We start from the raw sequence: 18,587 nt of genomic DNA, 5'->3' as shown, positions 1-18,587 counted from the left end.
AATGGCACCAACACAGTAGGTGGCACTGTGCGCAACAAACCCGACCGGAATGAAGCAGTGAACAGGAGGAAGAAGATTAAATAAACAGAAGAAGAGGCAACTTCATCCGACTGCCGACGTCGTATTACCGAAAAGGGGAAATCATGCATTGGTTTAATGGTTCTATTCCAGACGCCATTTATTCGGCTAAGCAGAAGGGTTATATCTTCGTCGTTGTCATTACAGGTGCGAGTGTCTACTTAAAATATCTGAAGATAATGACCCGCATTTGCATTTAGTTAGACGATGTCGTTAGCTTAGCAAGCTATACGTCACCTAGCTAATGCTTTTGTTTTTTCGGTTTTGCTTGAATGTATTTAGTTTTAACATAAATTGCTTGGTGTAATCTTGTCCGAATAATGTTTACAGACGACGGTCCGATGTGAAAAAATAATAATTTTGTTATGTATGATCAATATGCCACTACTTATTCAGGAGAGGACGAACTGTCAACACAGCTCAGTACCAGTTGGGATGACGCCACAGTTGCGGACGCAGCACGGAGCTGTTGTGTGGCCATCAAAGTGGACGCCAGAAGGTTATAAAATGCAAATAATTTATTAGCGCCATACCTATAACGAAGTGGCTACGTTGTTTCAAATGGATATAATTGTCTTAAACCCTGTTAAATGCTTTTGAATATATGTGTTTTATACTTCACACACTTACAACTTAATGCTTACAACTAAATTAGACTATTAAACTGTTTTAATGGCAAATTATTCTCAACTAAAACTTTTTGTGCCCCTTCTAAAAAAAATTACATATTACATAGGATCTTGTTATTCGACATTGTTTGTTGATGTATTATTTGTCACTTTTTTCAATTTTCCACAGTGAAACTTGCTTGCAGTTTTCACAAATCTGTATCCTTTTTAGTGTTTCATCAAAATGTTGCTCAAAACAATCTATTCAATGAGTTCAATTCATCATATTTAAAAAAAAAAAGAAAAACATGTTTTTCAACAATAGTGGGTTGTTCTTTAACATTTCTTTTGTAAAGATCCGGTGGTGTGCATACCCTCCTGCTTCTTTATTGGGGAGAATGGAATACCTCTGGAAGTCATTGCTGGCACTTTGACTGCAGAGGAACTGATTACAAGAATCAACAAAGTGAAAGTGGTATGACGGATCTGAACACATTTGTTTAAATGTGGATGAAAGAATTTTGTAGATTTTTACTTCTACGGTTATTTTAAATATTATTTGCATGCCCAATCATTCTAATGGCTATTTTTGTTCTTCATTTTTTCTTAGATTCATACTCAACAGTTTGGAAAAATGGAAGTCAATCAAAATGATGGTCAAGCTGCTGCTCCTACAGCTGTCCTATGTCGTACAGAATCCACTGTTCCACCGACAACCACAGATCTCTCTTTAGGAGCATCTGCAGCAGAGAATGGTGAGTAGCCAACAATAAATAATTTAATGTATTTTATTGAATTAAATTAAGTGTAGGTTACCATATTAAAGATGACGGACACAGAATTTATCTTAAATGCAATCTTAATGTATCTTTTAAAGCTTTGATACTTTAAACATTGTTTAATAAGTACAGGTTATCAAAGGACCATGATTGCTTATATTTTACTCCTACTTTATTTGTATACGTTATATTGAGTTACTGCTTCTTGTCAACGCTGGTTGGTTACCAAACCCTTAAAGCTAACTAATGTGACGACCCACTCACTAGCATTTTTTAAATGTTTAAGTCTTGCTCCCCAAGATACAGTAAATCCCTCATCAGGGCGATGCTCCATTTTGAAGTTCTTACTTTAAAAAAATAATGGATTCCAGATATCCGCTACTTAGTGGAATTCTGCCTGGAATTGGTCTTTATTTTCCTTATGATATGAATTTTTCATATACCTCTATACTGGTGAATAGCCTAAACAAGGTCTGGCGGGAAAGTGTTTCAGCGGGGGACCCATTTCACTGCTGCACACCAAGGACGTATACCAACAACTACCTTCTGCAAATGCTGTCGAGCAAAAAATGCGATTATTATATCCCAAAGGTTGCTATTTTATTTTAATTTCATTTTCGGGCTGTCATTTAGTCAAGTAACTTTAATGCCTGGGCACACCGCGGCCTACTGTCGGGCGTCTGACGCAGTCGGGCAGTCCTGTGTGTTCTGACGTAGTCTTGCCCTGTCTCTGAAAAAATGCCTTGTACACACCAAAGAGACTGTCAGCAAAAGTGTACGTTCTTCGCATGTGTAACAGCGGGTGACGCTGCAGCATGGGACGTCAGAGTATTGAAAACCAGAAATGCTCTGACACTAGTCAAGAACGGTCGGTTTTTTCACCTGTTGAATGAAAGATAAAATAAAAATACAATGGATAACGACACGAAAATTAAGTGGCATTGTCAGCCCTTGGTTTTCTTGTTGTGGAAGAAAGACGTTGCAGAAAAAACGCCTGGAATTCAAAGCATCAGCTCGGAGGGCTTTCCGTATGTGTCGAGCAAGATATAGGGAAATAATTTTGATTATCCAGAATGATCATTGAAATCATGTCAACAATATTGTTCTTCTGTATCATTATTAGCACAAATTGACTGTCGATCAGACACGGTGATAATGTGTTGAGAAGAAAGTGACTCACATGAAAGGTTGCATGTGAATAGGACAACAATTCAATACATAAACATGCTCCATGTACAAATTAGTACAGAATCTGAAGAGCAGCAGTACATGACAACTGGGTGGATGAAATGCTACCAGTGTCTCAACAACATGGAACAACATGTAGTATCAGACTGACAAACAACAAACTGACAAACTCTTCAAACCTCCGCATGACAGAAACTTGAAACAACACATGGAGTAGTGAACAGTCGTCTAATATGACGATCGAAGCTTGGATGAATGAAAGAAACTCCAGTGTTTTCAACATGTTTACACCCTGACATTGGTTCATAAATTTGAATTGAGATGTCTGTCTGCTGGCGTGTCTGCGTGTGCTCGCGCTGCCGGCGTGTCTGCTCGTGCGCGCATGTTTTTGAGTGTGTAAGTAAGTAATTTATATTTGAAGAGCGCTTTTCCAGATCAGGGTCACAAAGCGCTTAAACAATCAAAACAATACTCAATAAAATATATGCCCTAAAGGTCAAGACAACACCGAGAGAAACATTGGAGTCTCAGAAAATCAAGGAAAAGCCTGCACAAATAAAAGTGTCTTAAGATATGTGTGCTAATCCATAAATTACCTTGTACAAACACATGATTCAAAAAGTGTAAATTACAATATATTAATGTGTAAAAATGTGCAGTATGAAAAGGATGAGCGACCAGTGTTTGCCCTTTTCTTTATTCTGGACTGAAGTTTGTGTAATTTATTATTGACTATTAAATCCTTCCTGTTCCTGTAAATAACGTGGATGATAAAGATGGTTAACTGCACTGATTATGCAAATTCTATTTTAGCTGCAACCATTATCATTCTAATCTTTAACTTACTACTGCCGTCATACTTTGAAGGGGTCATGCTTTTACCCGTGTCTGCAAATGGGGAAAAAAACATGATACAGTCCTTTTTTAGTAGAAAATGTGTATAAGAACACCCTGTCATGAGCCACATTTAATTTGGAAAGTTATCGCTAAACTTTATGCTTAAGTCCCCAAACACTGTCGGAACAAGGAAATAAACTTCTTGCTTTCAAAATAAGAGTATCAGCACAACGTTCTTTCTGCCTTGTATTCTTTTCTTATCACTGTCGTACTCTTAACTGATAAGACAAGATCATTTGCTATATCTCAGTGTTTTCCCTGCAGGATGACGCAGTGGCGCGGCGCCATCCTGTCCTTATCCCAGCGCCATCCTGTTCATTTCCAGCTGGAATCTCCCCCGTCTGAAATCTTGAGAAACAATAGCGGCGTCCATTATGACATCATAATAGGCTTTGCTGCGTGACAAATTCTGATGTTTGACCAATCACAGTAGGGTGGGCGTGATTATCGTGAATAAAATTGAATCCTCAGAAAAACTAAGCGTTTTCAGTGGGCGGGGCCTAAGCACATTTTCTAATGTAAATATTTATATTAAAAGAGTTCTGTGCAAACTTACACATACTAATGAGTGCAATAGAGGTCCAAGATCTGTTTAAGAGACACTCGAATCGATATGTTCCTTTAAGGAACAGTCATTATTAACTGGTATATATTCTGTAAGTATATTGTGTATGCCTCTTTTCTAAGAAATACAGTATCTAAAGTATTTCTCTTGCTATTTCAGATATAATCATTTCTGGAGGTGGATATGCAGGTGAAGGTATTGCTGGTGCATGTGACCAGACTCAAGAACAGATGGATACTAAAGTTGAGAGGTAGGGCACCTGCAAATCATAAATGCATCGAATTGTTAATTAATAATATTAAACACATTTAAACATATCTGCAGTCTTTTATAACAGGTCATAGTAAAAAAAAAGTGAAGGTCTCTGTCAAATAATTGTTTTAATATGGTCAAAGTGAAACCCATTCTCTGCTTATCCTTCATTTTTGTGCACATTCACAACATCAATTGTGACATATTTAATTTGAGAACACTATGAGTAAATACTATGATTTTTGAATTAATATTCTGCAACTAAATTAAGAGAAATCTAAAAAAGGATCCTTTTTATATCATTGTAACATGAAGGGGGGGGGGTTGGGGGGGTGAATTGATCTATCTTTCCATCTATCGATTTAATATAGCTATTTAAAACGGCACTACGGAACACTTCTTGTAACCCTAATTCTTGCACCTGTGTAATAAATTATTAACACGGGATAAAAGATTGCCTCCAACACAAGTTTTCTTAAATTTTTGCAATTATGCAAACATTTGTGATCCCTTAATACTGCAACAGTTTCTGTGCTGGCAGATTTGGTTCTGCTTTAACAGAGTAGATATACTGACACACGGAAAAGCTTATAAGTCCATGCTAGATGTTTTCTCGCTTTATCACTATGAATGTTATTAAATTGTTCTTAAAATATAGAAAAATACTTTGCCGTGCTTATTGTAAAGATAGACATATTAAAATTTAAAATTTAATTTTTCTTCTGTTACAGATTAACAAAAACACTGGAAGAGCGACAGGAGAAAAAAAACAAGCAAGAGGTTCAGACAATTTTCCCATCATTAATTTGGAATTTGTTGGTGGAAGTTTGACTTGCTTACCTTTTTAATAAAAAAAAAAAAATGTTTTATTCTTATTCATAAAATCATCATTGAATATGTTGAAAACATAAAGGGGGACTACTTAAGTAGCAAATAAATGACTTAAATGAGCATATCCTGCCTTAACCAGAGAACATTATCAATTTTACATTTAGATGTACTGTACAATTACTGGATTTTAGACTAGGGGGGGATCTCTACAGAATCACACAGAACAAGTTTTGATGCTCATTCCATCCAACACACAGGCACAATTCTAAATTAGTTTCTACTTTGAAATAATCAAATTGTTCTTTACAAAATACAAAATTGCATTCTCATTGGGCACAGGATAAATGTTTTTTTTAAATGGTATCTTCTGTTGATAGAAACCAACAATAGTTGGTTTTGTTGTTTTTTAAGGGGTGAAAATGTATGGTATTTCTTTAGGAACTTGGGAGATAATATAATTTCAGAACAAGTCATTGGCCTGTTGATGGGACCTTTATATCTTTCAGAATCAGACGGAGAAAGAAAAGGAAAGGCGGAAGATGGGGAGTGATATCCAGGATTTTAAAAGAAAGCAAGAAGAGATGAAGACAAAACAGCTTCTTGAGGAAAGACAAAAGGAGAAAGCAGAAGAAAAGGCTGCAAGGGAGCGTGTCAAACAACAGATTGAACTGGTAAATTATCTGAACATCAACTTAAAACTGCATCTATTACACATTAAATGGGCTCGACCTTGCATATGATCATGGTGAACATAAGAAGGACGATTTACTAAAAGTCAGATCGTTATATTTGTCCTGCAGGACAGAGCTGAAAGAGCAGCCCGCTTTTCAAGAAACAAGGAAGAAGAGCATGCAGCTAAGCAGGCGCAACTACTGGCCCGACAGGAAGATGAGAAATCCAGGAGGGAGATGTCTGTCAGAGAAAGAAGGTAACACATTCATTGATGCAGCTACAATGATGTTCCAACCTACAACATTTTTTATACATTGCAATTTGAGCATCCAACATTTACACTGTTCGAGAGCCTAGTCTAAATTGCATGGTTTTGTTAATATAACTCCCCCTTTTTGTGTCTTCTGGGGTCGATGGCAGAAAACCATTAATCAACACCTTTAAGGGAGGCAATGATATCAGTCCCAATGCTGATGTCAGTTTTCCATGCAGCTTTTATAAACAGTCAATATGTTACGCCTTGTGTTTCTCCGCATATGAGAGATGAAACTTTATTCTCACAGAGTCAGGGACAACCCTAAGTTACTGAACTTGCTGGCTTATAGATAGATGGATAGATGGATGGGTGGACAGTTCGATGGATATACTTTATTAATCCTTCTGGAGATCTCCTTCGTGAAATTGCTGTTCCAGTTCACAGCAGACACGGACGATAGATTCATAAAAAAAGAACAAAATGCAAGGGATGACAAAATCCAAGTATAAGTAAGGCTTATAGCTAAAAGTTTTATTTCAGGTTAACAATAAGTGCGACCTGGGCAAAATGTTTCAACATAACTGCTGTGTGCTGAAATGCCTAATACCATTTAGCATGCACCTGGTGATAATGCTGGAAACTGTTGTGAATGATCCCTGAAGCAGTGTTTGAAGTGCCTGTCTGCGATTTGTAGATTGAGTAAGTAAAGTAAAATTAAACGACCTACAATTTTGCAGAATGACAATTAATTGCATTTTTTGATATAATCGCGATTTAAAAAAAATAAAAAAAATGCATGTAGAAGCTATGCCACCCCCAACCAAGCCAGATGGCCTAAGCCCAGCACGGCAGGATTCAGGCGTAGTAGCAGCCAAACCCGCAGACGGATAAACATCGAAAAAGAAGGCCAAACCCAGGCAACCCCTAGCGGCACACATAGGCTAGCAGCAAGAAGATGGCCGAGACGTCGAAGAGGTTAACACCACGGTCAGGCGCCAGGAATATAATAATACACGGAGTACCGTGTTTATAACGCATGAAGAACTAATCTAATATGATGATGGTGGTGGCTCAGATGAATGAAAGAACCAGACTAAAGGGCTTTCAACGAATTTACATCCTGACATCAATTCGTAAATTTTAATTAAGACGTGTGCTGCTGGCATGTCTGTGTGCATGCACATTTTTTTGTTTGTGTCTATTTGTGTGTGTGCACTCAAAAGTTTATTGCCTTGTACAGTCACACAATCAAAACTGATAAATTGGAATCTTATCTATTTTGTATCAATAGATATAAATGGTAACGCCACACCTTTTAAAGTATTTTCAGTGAAAATATTCTGTTCTGTTTCTAAGTGAATTGAAAGTAACTAAATAAACATTTATTTCAATGTACACTCAATTTGCCTTATCTTAAAACTGGCTTTATAACTTTATCTTAACAATCACGAAGAAATGCATTTTACTGTAAAGTAAATTATTTATTGTATTAGAGAAAAATTGCATTAATGGGGAGAGTGAAAAAAAAATGGCATATTTAATCGCGATTAGTTTATTGTCAATCCAGGATGATGTGTGTATGATTAGTATGACTAGTACTTTTATAAATTGATTGATATACTTCTAGCTGTAGTTACACAAGGGAGAGGGGGGTGAGGGAATGATCACTTTGCTGCAGAGGAGGATCTGTGAACACTGAAATAAAAAGGAGAGTGAGAGAATAAAGAATTACAGTAATTTTATGGGTTACAAGGCTATATATGATGTAAGTAATCCAGTGTAAATTAATGTTTTCATTTTTTTTTCTGATCGTGGAGCGAAAAACCATGGACTCTAGTTCATAACTCAAGTTCATTAGTCACATCTTGCTCTGCTAAATAACTTTTAACTTTAACAGAAGCTTTTAATTTTGAGCATCATGTTTCTGTACCCACTCATCAAAAAGGCCATATTTTAGACTTAGTTTTTACTCTTGGCTTGGACATTTCTAATGTATCTGTACATGATTTCCATCTGAGTGATCATTCTCTTGTCTTGTTTTTTTTTTTTTTAAACATCTTTTTATTGAATTTTCAAAATATAAACACACATTTTTTAAACGAATGACAGGCAAACATACAACAAATCAAACCCTTCCCCCTCCCCCCACCCCTGTGGTACATGTCTTCCCAAAATACAGTTAACATTTTTGCACATCTACAAATATATAAAAACATACATCACTTCTATCAAACATGAATCAAAAGGTGGTAAAAAGAAAGACAAAGCAAATCAGTACTTGGTCATGAAAAACAAACAAACAGAGCAATTACAATGAGAGACCAAGAAAAATTGAAATGGTTGTTAATCGGGTACTACGTCAAATGAGATTTCTTGAGTGTGTTCTATGAAGCGATTCCACATTGCCTCAAATTTCTCGGCGGCTCCCAAAAATGTTAGCCTCAGTTTTTCGAGTTTCAAGTGGTACAAAACATCCCTGATCCAGTGCAGCTGTGTCGGCGGTGAAGAGGATTTCCATTTTAAAAGAATAAGTCTTCTTGCAAGTAAAGTGGAAAAGGCAATGACGTTCTTCTTCATTGTAGAAAGGTTGACATTTGATGGTGTTATTCCAAAGAGGGCAGACCAAGGATTGGGAGATATGTTACAGTCCAAGATATTGGTGAGAAACTCAAATATGTCTCTCCAATATTTCTCCAGAGAAGGACAGAGCCAAAACATATGAATGTAGTTTGCTGGGTGTTGTTTGCATCGTTCACACACGTCAGAGACACCATCATACATTTTAGCCAGGCGAACCTTTGTATAATGAACCCTGTGTAGGATTTTGCATTGAATAAAACCATGTCTGGCACATATTGAGGATTTGTGGACCCTTTCCAAGATCTCTGCCCAGCGAACATTTGTGATCTGCTCACCAAGATCTATTTCCCACATATGTTTGACTGTATGAGTGGAGTCGGCATCAATTTCAGAGATGTTTGAATAAATGGCAGAGATGACGCCTTTTATACAAGGGCGTGGTTCTAAAAACACTTTTAAGCTAGTTTCTGCTGGACAAAGAGGAAAATGAGAAAAATAATTACAAACGAAGTTGCGGACCTGGAGGTATCTAAAAAAGTGACTCTTGGGTAGGGAGAATTTATTACTGAGCTCTTGAAATGTTGCAAATACGCCATTTGAATACAAATCCTTCACCATTCGTAGCCCTAGACCAGCCCATAAGGTAAATGTACCATCAGCCAGAGATGGTACAAAAAGATGGTTAGAATCCAAAGGTGCACTTGTGGCCATTGACTGAAACCCAAAGTGTCGCCTAAATTGCTTCCAAACTTTATAAGAGTCAGCCACTACACCACTTTTTATATAAGAAGAAGTTGTGGAGAGCAGTGGTGCATGTAGGACAGCAACTAGCGATGTGGGGCGAACTGAGTTGGCTTCCATTTTTAACCAGGCAGGTGGTGTCTCTTGGTCTTTATAAGTGATCCAAAAATTTAGATTCCTGATATTTGCAGCCCAGTAGTAGTACAACATATTTGGGAGAGCCATACCTCCGGACAGTTTAGGCATCTGTAGAATTTTTTTTCCCAATCTTGTTTTTTTTTTTATTCCAAATAAATGCAATTATTAAACTATCAATTTTTCGAAAAAATGCAAGGGGAATAAAAATGGGGATGCATTGAAAGAGATAACAAAATCTAGGGAAAACATTCATCTTAATTGTGTTGACTCTGGCAACAGTGGATAAATTCATCAATGACCATCTTTCAATGTCTTGTTTAATTTTCCCTTATAGAGGTTGGAAATTTTTCCCAAAGAGATTTTCTTTAATCTGTGTGACAAAAACGCCAAGGTACATGAACCCCATCCTTGCAGTTTTAAATGGCAGTGTATCCAGTGGGTATTGCTTTGCCAAGTCATTGACAGGTAATAGTTCGCTCTCACTTAAATTAAGTTTATAGCCAGAAATGCCGCTGAAATGATTTTAAAATTGATAATATAGTTGGGATAGAGTCAAGTTTGAAATGAACAAAAGAAGGTTGTCTGCATATAAAGAAACTTTTACTTCTACCCCCATTCGAGATATACCGGAAAATCGTGTGTCATTTCTAAGGCTATTGAAAGTGGTTCCATTGCGATTGCGAATAAAAGGGGACTCAGTTGACATCCTTGCCGTGTAGAGCGGTGGAGATTAAAATATTTTGAGTTTAGGCCATTAGTTCTAATTGATGCCTGTGGTGATTTGTAAATTAACTTGATCCATGACAAGAAGTTACTCCCGAATCCAAATTTCTTCAGGGTAAAGAAAAGATATTCCCACTCAACTCTGTCAAACGCCTTTAAGGCATCTAGCGAGAGCAGGGCCTCTGGGAATTTAGAGGATTTTGAACTATAAAGCACATTAAATATTTGTCTAAGGTTAAAAAAAGAATGCCTGCCTAGGATAAAGCCTGTTTGGTCTGCTGAAATAATTGAGGGCAGGATGATTTCTAAACGACGGGCCAATAATTTAGATATTATTTTAAAATCTACATTTAGCAGACTTATGGGACAGTATGAGCTGCATAATAACGGAGCTTTCCCTTTCTTTAGGAGAACAATGATGGAAGCCTGATTCAAAGTTGGAGGGAGATTGCCTACATTGATGGCCTCTTTGTATAAATCAAGTAGTAGTGGAGCCAATTCTTTCCAGAAAGTTTTAAAAAATTTAGTTGGGAAGCCATCTGGACCAGGGCTTTTACCTTTTTGTAGTGATCTGATTGTAGTCTCAATTTCTAAAAGAGTGATTGGTTCCTCTAAGTGTCATTTATTTTAACAGGGTCTGATGTTATGCTATTTGTCGTTTTGATTTGCGAAATGATCTGAGAGGATGATCTCTGTCGCAGCTGATGAGCCAACAACTTACTTGTTTTGTCCCCTTGTTCATAAAATGCGGAATGAGATTTAAGAAGTAGATCTGCTGTATATTTTGTGAGTATGACGTCATATTTGGCCTGTAATGTTATGCGTTCTTGATAAACCTCAGAGGTTTTTGAGATGGCATATTGTTCATCTAATTTTGAAATGTTGTGAGCCAATTTGGAAAGCTCTGTTTTCATGTTTTGGTTTCTAAAATTGTTGTAAGAGATAATCACTCCTCTAATATAGGCTTTCATTGATTCCCATAAAATAGATGCTGAGATCTCTGGTGTTTTGTTAGTTTCTACAAAAAAGTTGATTTGGTCAGAAATTAGTTTAACAAAGTCCTCCTCAAAAAGTAAGGCTGAATTAAGACGCCAGAGTGGTCGCTCTTTTACACAGTCCTGGAAGTGGATAGTTATTGAAGTGGAAGCATGATCTGAGACCAGGATTGGATCATAATTGCAAGTTGTGATTGAGGAAAGCAGTCTAATGTCAATTAAGAATAAATCAATCCGAGTAAATGAGTGATGAACAGGGGAGAAAAAGGAATATGTTTTTGAGTTTGGGTTTTGGGCTCTCCAGGGATCACATATATTATATTCTGATATGAGGTGTTTGAGGGTTTTAGCAGACTTTGACAAGGAGACTGGAGTGGTTGATGATCTATCTAGTCTAGGGTCCATCCAACAGTTAAAATCCCCTCCCATTATTAGCATGTGTTTTGACAAGTCTGGTATCTTGGAAAATAATGCTCCAAAAAATTAGTCATTGTCCCAGTTTGGTGCATAGATGTTTGCTAGCACTATTCTGGTGTTATAAACCTGTCCAACAATGATAAGAAATCTGCCGGAAGAGTCAGAGATGTTTTTTGAGTGAACAAATGGGATAGATTTGTGAAAAAGAATGCCAACTCCTCTTGAGCTTCTATCGAAAGAGGAAAGGTAGATCTGGCCTATCCAGCTCTTTTTAAGACGAGCAACATCATTCTTTTTCAAGTGGGTTTCCTGCAAAAAGGTGATATGTGCGCCCAGATTGTGAACATAATGTAAAATCTTACTTCGTTTAATCGGGTTGTTCAGACCCTTACAATTGAGACTAGTAAGTTTTAAGTCACCTTCTATCACTGATGAACTGACCCGTACCATGAAGAAGAAACGGAATAAAAGTAACTGTGCAATGATGTTTGAACTACAATGAACATATAAACGACATGTACCACACCCCCTCCACAAAAAGAAAATAAAACATAAAAACCCCTTTCCCTTCCCACATTTGGCAGAAGCACCACAAAATGTAGTGCATGCCCGACCCCCCTTACAGAAAAACTAACCTGTGTTGTCTCTTGTAGCATGACAACCTCAGGGAATAATAAAATATAAGATTTGTTTAAACCCCAGTGCCTAACAAATTATTAAGTTTGCACAATTATTTCCAACTGAACATTTTTATGAATAAAATATGAAAAGGAGAAAAAAGGAATAGAAAAAATATATATACCAATAAAACTCTACACACCACATACATTGCACCCTCAAAATATCTCTATAAAATAGATATTGTAACAAAAAATATATCTTACAAAGAGAATAATAATGTATGATATATATATCCCATATACATATATATATTATATACATATATTAAAAAAAAGAAGAAAAACCTAGGAAGTCTCAGAACAGACTCTTTAAACTCTTGAACCTCTTAGTGTGAACGTGAAAATAGTGAACCTGATCAATGGTCTCCTGGTTTTTTCAACTTGTTTGTCACAAAGTCCATCGCCTCGTCTGAGTCCTCGAAGCTCCTGGTCCGCTCTCCATCAGGAGTGATGTGTAGTGTTTCTGGGTAACGGATGACAAACCTGACTCCTGAGCACGAGTGCAGCTCCTTCTTCACTTTCCCGAACGCAGCTCGTTTCCTCGCTACCTCCTTGGGAAAGTCAGGGAAAATAGAAATCCTTTTTCCCTCGTACATCAGCGGCGACAAGTTTCCGGCGGCTCGTAGAATTGAGTTCTTGGTCTGGAACAAGTGTCCCCGGGCGATGACAGGGCGAGGACGCTCTCCATCCTTTGGTTTAGCTCGCCAGAGGCGGTGGGCCCGGTCCAGAACCGGCTTTGTATCCAAGCCCAGCAATGTTTGTAAAAATGATGCCATGTATTCCACCGGGCGGCCACCCTCTGAGCCCTCCGGCAGGCGCACGATTCGGATGTTGTTCCTCCGGGAGCGAGCCTCCAAGTCCTCACACTGCTTATTCAGCAACTCCACGGTAGCCGTTAGCTTCAGAACGGTGCTCTCCAGGCTAGCGATCCGTTCGTCGTGCTCGTTAGCGCACTGCTCCAGTTCAAGCATGTTGCCATTAATTTTACTCACTTTCTCCTGCAGTGGCTTTAAAAGTGAGGCAACTTCTTTTTTGACAGTGTCCGCTATGACCGTTTCCAGGCTGGAAATTATTTAGGTTCGCATCTCGTCCATCATGGCCTTGATGCTACCTAGCATAGCTTTATCCGTTAGCTTGCTCTCGGGCTCCGGGCCATATGCCATATTCTTTCAAAAGTTGACTCAGGCGAAGAAAACAACTTGCATTGAGTGTAATGTCCAGTTTTCTGAAGTTTGAGGCGTATAAATATTGAAAAAAGTTGTATCCCCGGGAGCTCTCTCAAAACGCGTCTTACATCCTACACGCTCAACAGCGCCCCCATTCTCTTGTCTTGTTTAACCTGGACTTCATCCCTGAACCTAAGCCCTCAAAGGTTGGGTCTTAGAGGCGTGTCATCTCACCCGATACTGCAGTATAGACAGTTTTTCTGCTATGTTTGACCCTCTTTCCTTCAATGACTGCCTAAACGTGGACAATTTGATTCACTGTTTCAGTAATCATTGTGTTAAAATACTGGATCAAGTGGCACCACGTTAAATCGAACAAGATCATTCAGAAAAAAACAGTGCCCTTGGAAAAATAAAGAGACTTTGTCAAAAGACTTAGCGTCTCTGGATGTCCAATTAACTTGAGGTGCACAGTCTTCACCTAAGGGATCTGATGTCCTCATACATTGAGATGGTAGAAACTACCAGATCTGATTACATCCAGAAACTGGTAGCAGCAAACAAGAGAAACCCCAAAGTGTTGTTGTCACACTATCAATTCTCTCATGTCTCCTGCTCCTCAAATCACATCTGTCTTCTGTGAAGCTGACAGCAATACATTGTTGAGATTTTTCATTGATTAAAATTATATTGATTTGATCAAAGAGAAAATCCCTCCCCCTTTGTGTGGAACCCCTGCTGTCCCTGAGCCTGTCTCCTCCTCATGGTCTTCCTTCAGTGCTGTATCTCTGGGTGATACTTCAGCACTAGTGAGCAAGATGAAACCCTCCTGTTGCTTGTCCGACGTCCTTTCTTGTAGGCTCTTTATCAAAGTGTTGTGTAATTGGGCCCTGGATTACCAAAATGGTTAACCTCTCCCTTTCCACAGGGGTTTTTCCAAATGCACTTAAACATCATTGTCATTGTGGAGCCTTTGCTCAAAAAGCTCAAAAAGCCAGACTTGGAGCCGACTGACCTCAGTAATTTCAGGCCTATTTCTAAGCTCCCTTTCTTGTCCAATATCTTGGAGAAGGTGGTGTCTGAGCAGACTGTTACTGGATCAAAGCGACATCCATGAGAAGTTTCAATCTGGCTTCCGCAAACATCCCTCTACAGAGACGACATTACTGAAAGTGTCCAGTGACATCATGATGTCAGCTGATTCGGGTAAATTCACTGTCCTGGTTCTCTTGGATCTGTCCTCAGCCTTTGACACAGTTGATCACCAATCAAATGAGGTCTGAATCGGCGGATCTGTTGTATGGAGTCCCACAAGGTTCTGTTCTGGGTCCTTAATTGTTTTGCTTTACTTGATTCCCCTGGGTAAAATCATTCAGAGATGTCCTTATGTTTCTTACCACATCTTTGCTGATGACATCCATCTCCACTGCTTTTTTGATCCAACTGAGCCCCAGAGGCTGAGCAGCTTATCCAATTGTTTGCTAGAAATCAAACAATGGTTGAGTGAAAAAACTTTGCAGCTAAATGTGTACAAAACTGAAACTTTGGTTATCGCTTCTGATGATAACATTACAGGGTTGAGTCAATACTTGGGTGACTTGGGTCAGTCTGTCAACTGAGCCTTATAAATCTGGGTGTTGTATTTGACAAAGACATGTCTCTAGTTCAACACTGCAGAAAACTGACCAGAAACTGATTTCTTCAACTGAGAAAAAGCTCTAGGAAAATGTTGTCACAGCATGATCTGGAGCTTATAATCCATGCGTTTGTGTCTCCTCGTCTGGACTATTGCAACAGTTAGTTTTCATGGCTGCCAGTTTCTTTCAGGATCAACTAAAATGTGGGTTCTTACTTTCAGAGCTATTCATGGTCAGGCTCATCCTTACATCACTGATCTGATCCAGCCTTACACCCCAGCTCGGGCTCTGAGGTCTGTGGATCAAAATCCTGCTTATGGTTCCTTGCACACGGTTCAGGACCAGAGGAGAGATCCTTTCAGGCTGTTGCTCTTAAGCTTTGGAACGATCTTCCTCTCTCTCTGCACTGGAATCTACTGACTCCTTCAAGAAACATCCTAAGACACTTTTATTCGTGCAGGCTTTTCCTTGATTCTCTGAGACTGCTGTGTTTGTCTCAGTGGTGTCTTGACCTTTTAAGCATATATTTTTTTGGATATTGTTTTGATTGTTGAAGTGCTTTGTGACCCTGTTCTAAAAATTACTTACTTACTTACTTTCTTACTTACTATTTGAGAACAACTGCCATAATGATAAAACTGCTGATCTAAAGGCTGTAGCAGTTCAGATATAAACCAAACTCTGTCAACTAAAGGCTTATGAAACTTTCTTAAATTGTGCTTTGCAGTCACCTTATACGATAGTCACGGTATATGATGAATTGTATTTTTGTGATGTTGACAGATTGATCTTAGTCTTCTAACCCAAATAATATGACCAATCTTAAATGCATGTATGGTTACTGATTTTCCACTATTACAACTGCAAATAAATGTGATAATGAGATTTAATAACATTATTTTTATGTATGCCTAGTGTACATGCTAGGATCCAGTTTCGTCTACCAGATGGCTCTTCTCTTACCAATCGGTTCCTGTCAAAGAGTAAACTCCTGGAGGCTCGACACTTTGTTGCTGAGGTCAGTCAAGATACTCATCTTCTTGTTATTATTCGACTAATATCAAAGACGATCCAAAAAAAGATAATTCACTACTGTAATACGACCAGTGCTTTTCAATGTAAACCAGTAAATCGAACATGAAACTGAATGAACTGTAAATAACAAACATTTATAACGTTTTTAAATAGGGAAGCACCGATGCAATACTGGTATCGGATATCGTTTTTTTTTTTCTAAGAGGATTTGTTTTCCTTTGTTGTATTTAAAAATAGATATATTTTCTTGGTTTCTATCTTTAAAAAATAGCCACTTTTAAGCTGAAAAAAGGGCTTAGACATTGCAGAGCTGTGTGTATTTATCTTCCCCTCTCTGGCTTCCTGTTGAATGATAGCATTTATCATAGCGGAAAAAGCTGAAACCATGAATGTAACCGTAATTATTTTGGAAGCTGTCACATGTTTATCATTTCACTTTAACACCTTTAATTATTTTGTCTGAGTTAATGGCCTTTTTCCTTTCGCCAGGAGGTTGGGAATCGTTACGGTAACTTCACCCTTGCCACCATGTTTCCACGAAGGGAGTTTACCAATGAAGATTTGGACAAGACGCTGCTGGAGTTGGAATTGGCTCCAAGTGCTTCCATTGTCCTTCTCCCTGTGAGTTAAGATCACTGGTGCTCCAGTTATAATTACCTAAAGAGCATCTTTAATATTTTGTCAATCTCATTTGAGGCTTCAGCTCTTTGGTAATTATGTATGTTCTTTCACAGAATTCTGGCTCATCTACCCACTCTGTAGTTCAACCCTCAGGAGGTGGACTTTGGACCCTCCTAGGTTCACTTTTCTACCCACTGCTGGCTGTGTGGAGGTTTCTCAGCTCCTACATTGTTGGAAACCAGTCTCCTCCGGGAGGTTCTTCCAACAACTCTCCCCAACAGTCTAATTCTTACACGGGCTTATCATTTGCTTCTAACAAACGAAATGGGTAAGAAGAGACATTTCAAAAAAAAAAAGAAAAAACCTCCGGTCTTCTAAAGTAGACCAAAATGGTTGTCGCCATAATTCAGTTAAGTGATAGTTAACTCAAAATTTAAATTTCACTCATTTTCCAAATCATCTAAATACCTCCATGGTGCTTGTCTGTAATCATCTTTTATTGAAGCCTCAACATAATGGAATCGTACATCTAGATCGGTCCAGGGGCTTTCGTATCGATGCACTCACAGCTTTTAAATCAAAACTGATTTCCGATCGACACTGACTGGCTGTCATGACACCGTCTTTGCTCAGTCGCATGAACGATGACACCACCCGACCATCACCAACCTGGACATTCGGTCCTCCTGTCGTCATCCTCCTCCATCCACCAAAATAAAATGAAAACTAAAACGGTTATAGTGGTGAACGACTATAACCCTTACATTTTATATGTTCTGATTACAACAGTAAAATCTCGTCCAGAGAAGCAACTAAAAATAAGTTTATATTATTTTTGTCAATAAGGCACCGCAAGAGTGGCCATTTATTGTAGCAGTTCCTGCTCTCTCTGAGGTTACTCTGTTTAGTGTCAATACAAGAAAAATACATTTAACCCTTGTGTCATCTATAATTGAATAAACCGCATACTTCAAGTAAGACCTTCAATTTAAATAAATTCATGATAATTTCTATTTTCAGAGATCAGTTCAGTAAAAACACTCGGGGGCAGCCATCAAAGGACTTCAAAAAGGATGGAAAAGTGTGTCGCCTCAGGACGCAGGAGGATACCGAGGATGAGAACAACACCTGGAACGGAAACTCTACTCAGCAACTGTAGCAGAATATCTACCATGCTGGGATCTGGATTCTGCCAACCCCTCTGTTAATACTTGACTTGCATGAACAAATCTAAATAATATTGTTTAACTCTTAAATTACAGACCTACCATTATCTACAAACTCTATTAACAACAAATTTAGTTGTGATTGCAAACACGCATCCACAAGAACAATATTTAAAAACAAAAACATCTACTCACAAAATACCTTTTCAAAAATTCTAATGAAAAAATAAGTTAAAAAGTTTTCTTCTTTGTTTCAAAGGGATCATATTGTTTTTGTTTTTTTAAGGCTAGAATGGTGATCAAGTGAAGATGACTGTGATGTCAACGTTATACAAAAAAAAATAAAGATACAAAATGTAATGTGATGGCAGTTTTTATCAGTGTTTGCATGTACATTCGACACCAAATGTTCTCAATACATTATAGCTATGATTTTTTTGGGGTTAACTGACTTCGTGGACCAGAGTGGGGGAAAAAAACTAAAGCTCAACCTATCAAGGAACTGCTCGTTGACTTTTGGTGTTCCAGACCACAAGTATGTCCTCTGCGATTATTTAACATC

The 18,587-nt window shown here is 38.2% G+C and overlaps 1 protein-coding gene across 1 annotated transcript; it reads left to right on the top strand.

Moving 5' to 3' along the window:
- The first annotated feature begins 73 nt into the window (after nt 1-73).
- ubxn4 (UBX domain protein 4) lies at nt 74-18,385 on the top strand. Its single transcript, XM_087804164.1, has 13 exons — nt 74-225; nt 475-577; nt 877-905; nt 1,043-1,161; nt 1,297-1,441; nt 4,275-4,365; nt 5,099-5,147; nt 5,705-5,869; nt 5,999-6,126; nt 16,119-16,221; nt 16,728-16,859; nt 16,973-17,187; nt 17,880-18,385. The coding sequence occupies exons 1-13, from the start codon at nt 144-146 to the stop codon at nt 18,016-18,018; spliced, it is 1,500 nt and encodes a 499-aa protein (XP_087660290.1). The 5' UTR covers nt 74-143; the 3' UTR covers nt 18,019-18,385.
- Nucleotides 18,386-18,587: the final 202 nt, after the last annotated feature.

Source organism: Callionymus lyra, chromosome 12 (assembly GCF_982586985.1).
Source record: "Callionymus lyra chromosome 12, fCalLyr1.hap1.1, whole genome shotgun sequence".
NCBI classification, from domain to species: Eukaryota; Metazoa; Chordata; class Actinopteri; order Syngnathiformes; family Callionymidae; genus Callionymus; species Callionymus lyra.
This window is presented reverse-complemented; position numbering and strand designations above follow the sequence as displayed.

Coding starts and splice junctions, on each gene's coding strand:
- ubxn4 (XM_087804164.1), top strand. CDS start 144: ATGCATTGGTTTAATGGTTCTATTCCAGACGCCATTTATTCGGCTAAG. Junction 1,442..4,274: donor AGCATCTGCAGCAGAGAATG/GTGAGTAGCCAA, acceptor TTGCTATTTCAG/ATATAATCATTTCTGGAGGT. Junction 16,860..16,972: donor CTTCCATTGTCCTTCTCCCT/GTGAGTTAAGAT, acceptor GTTCTTTCACAG/AATTCTGGCTCATCTACCCA.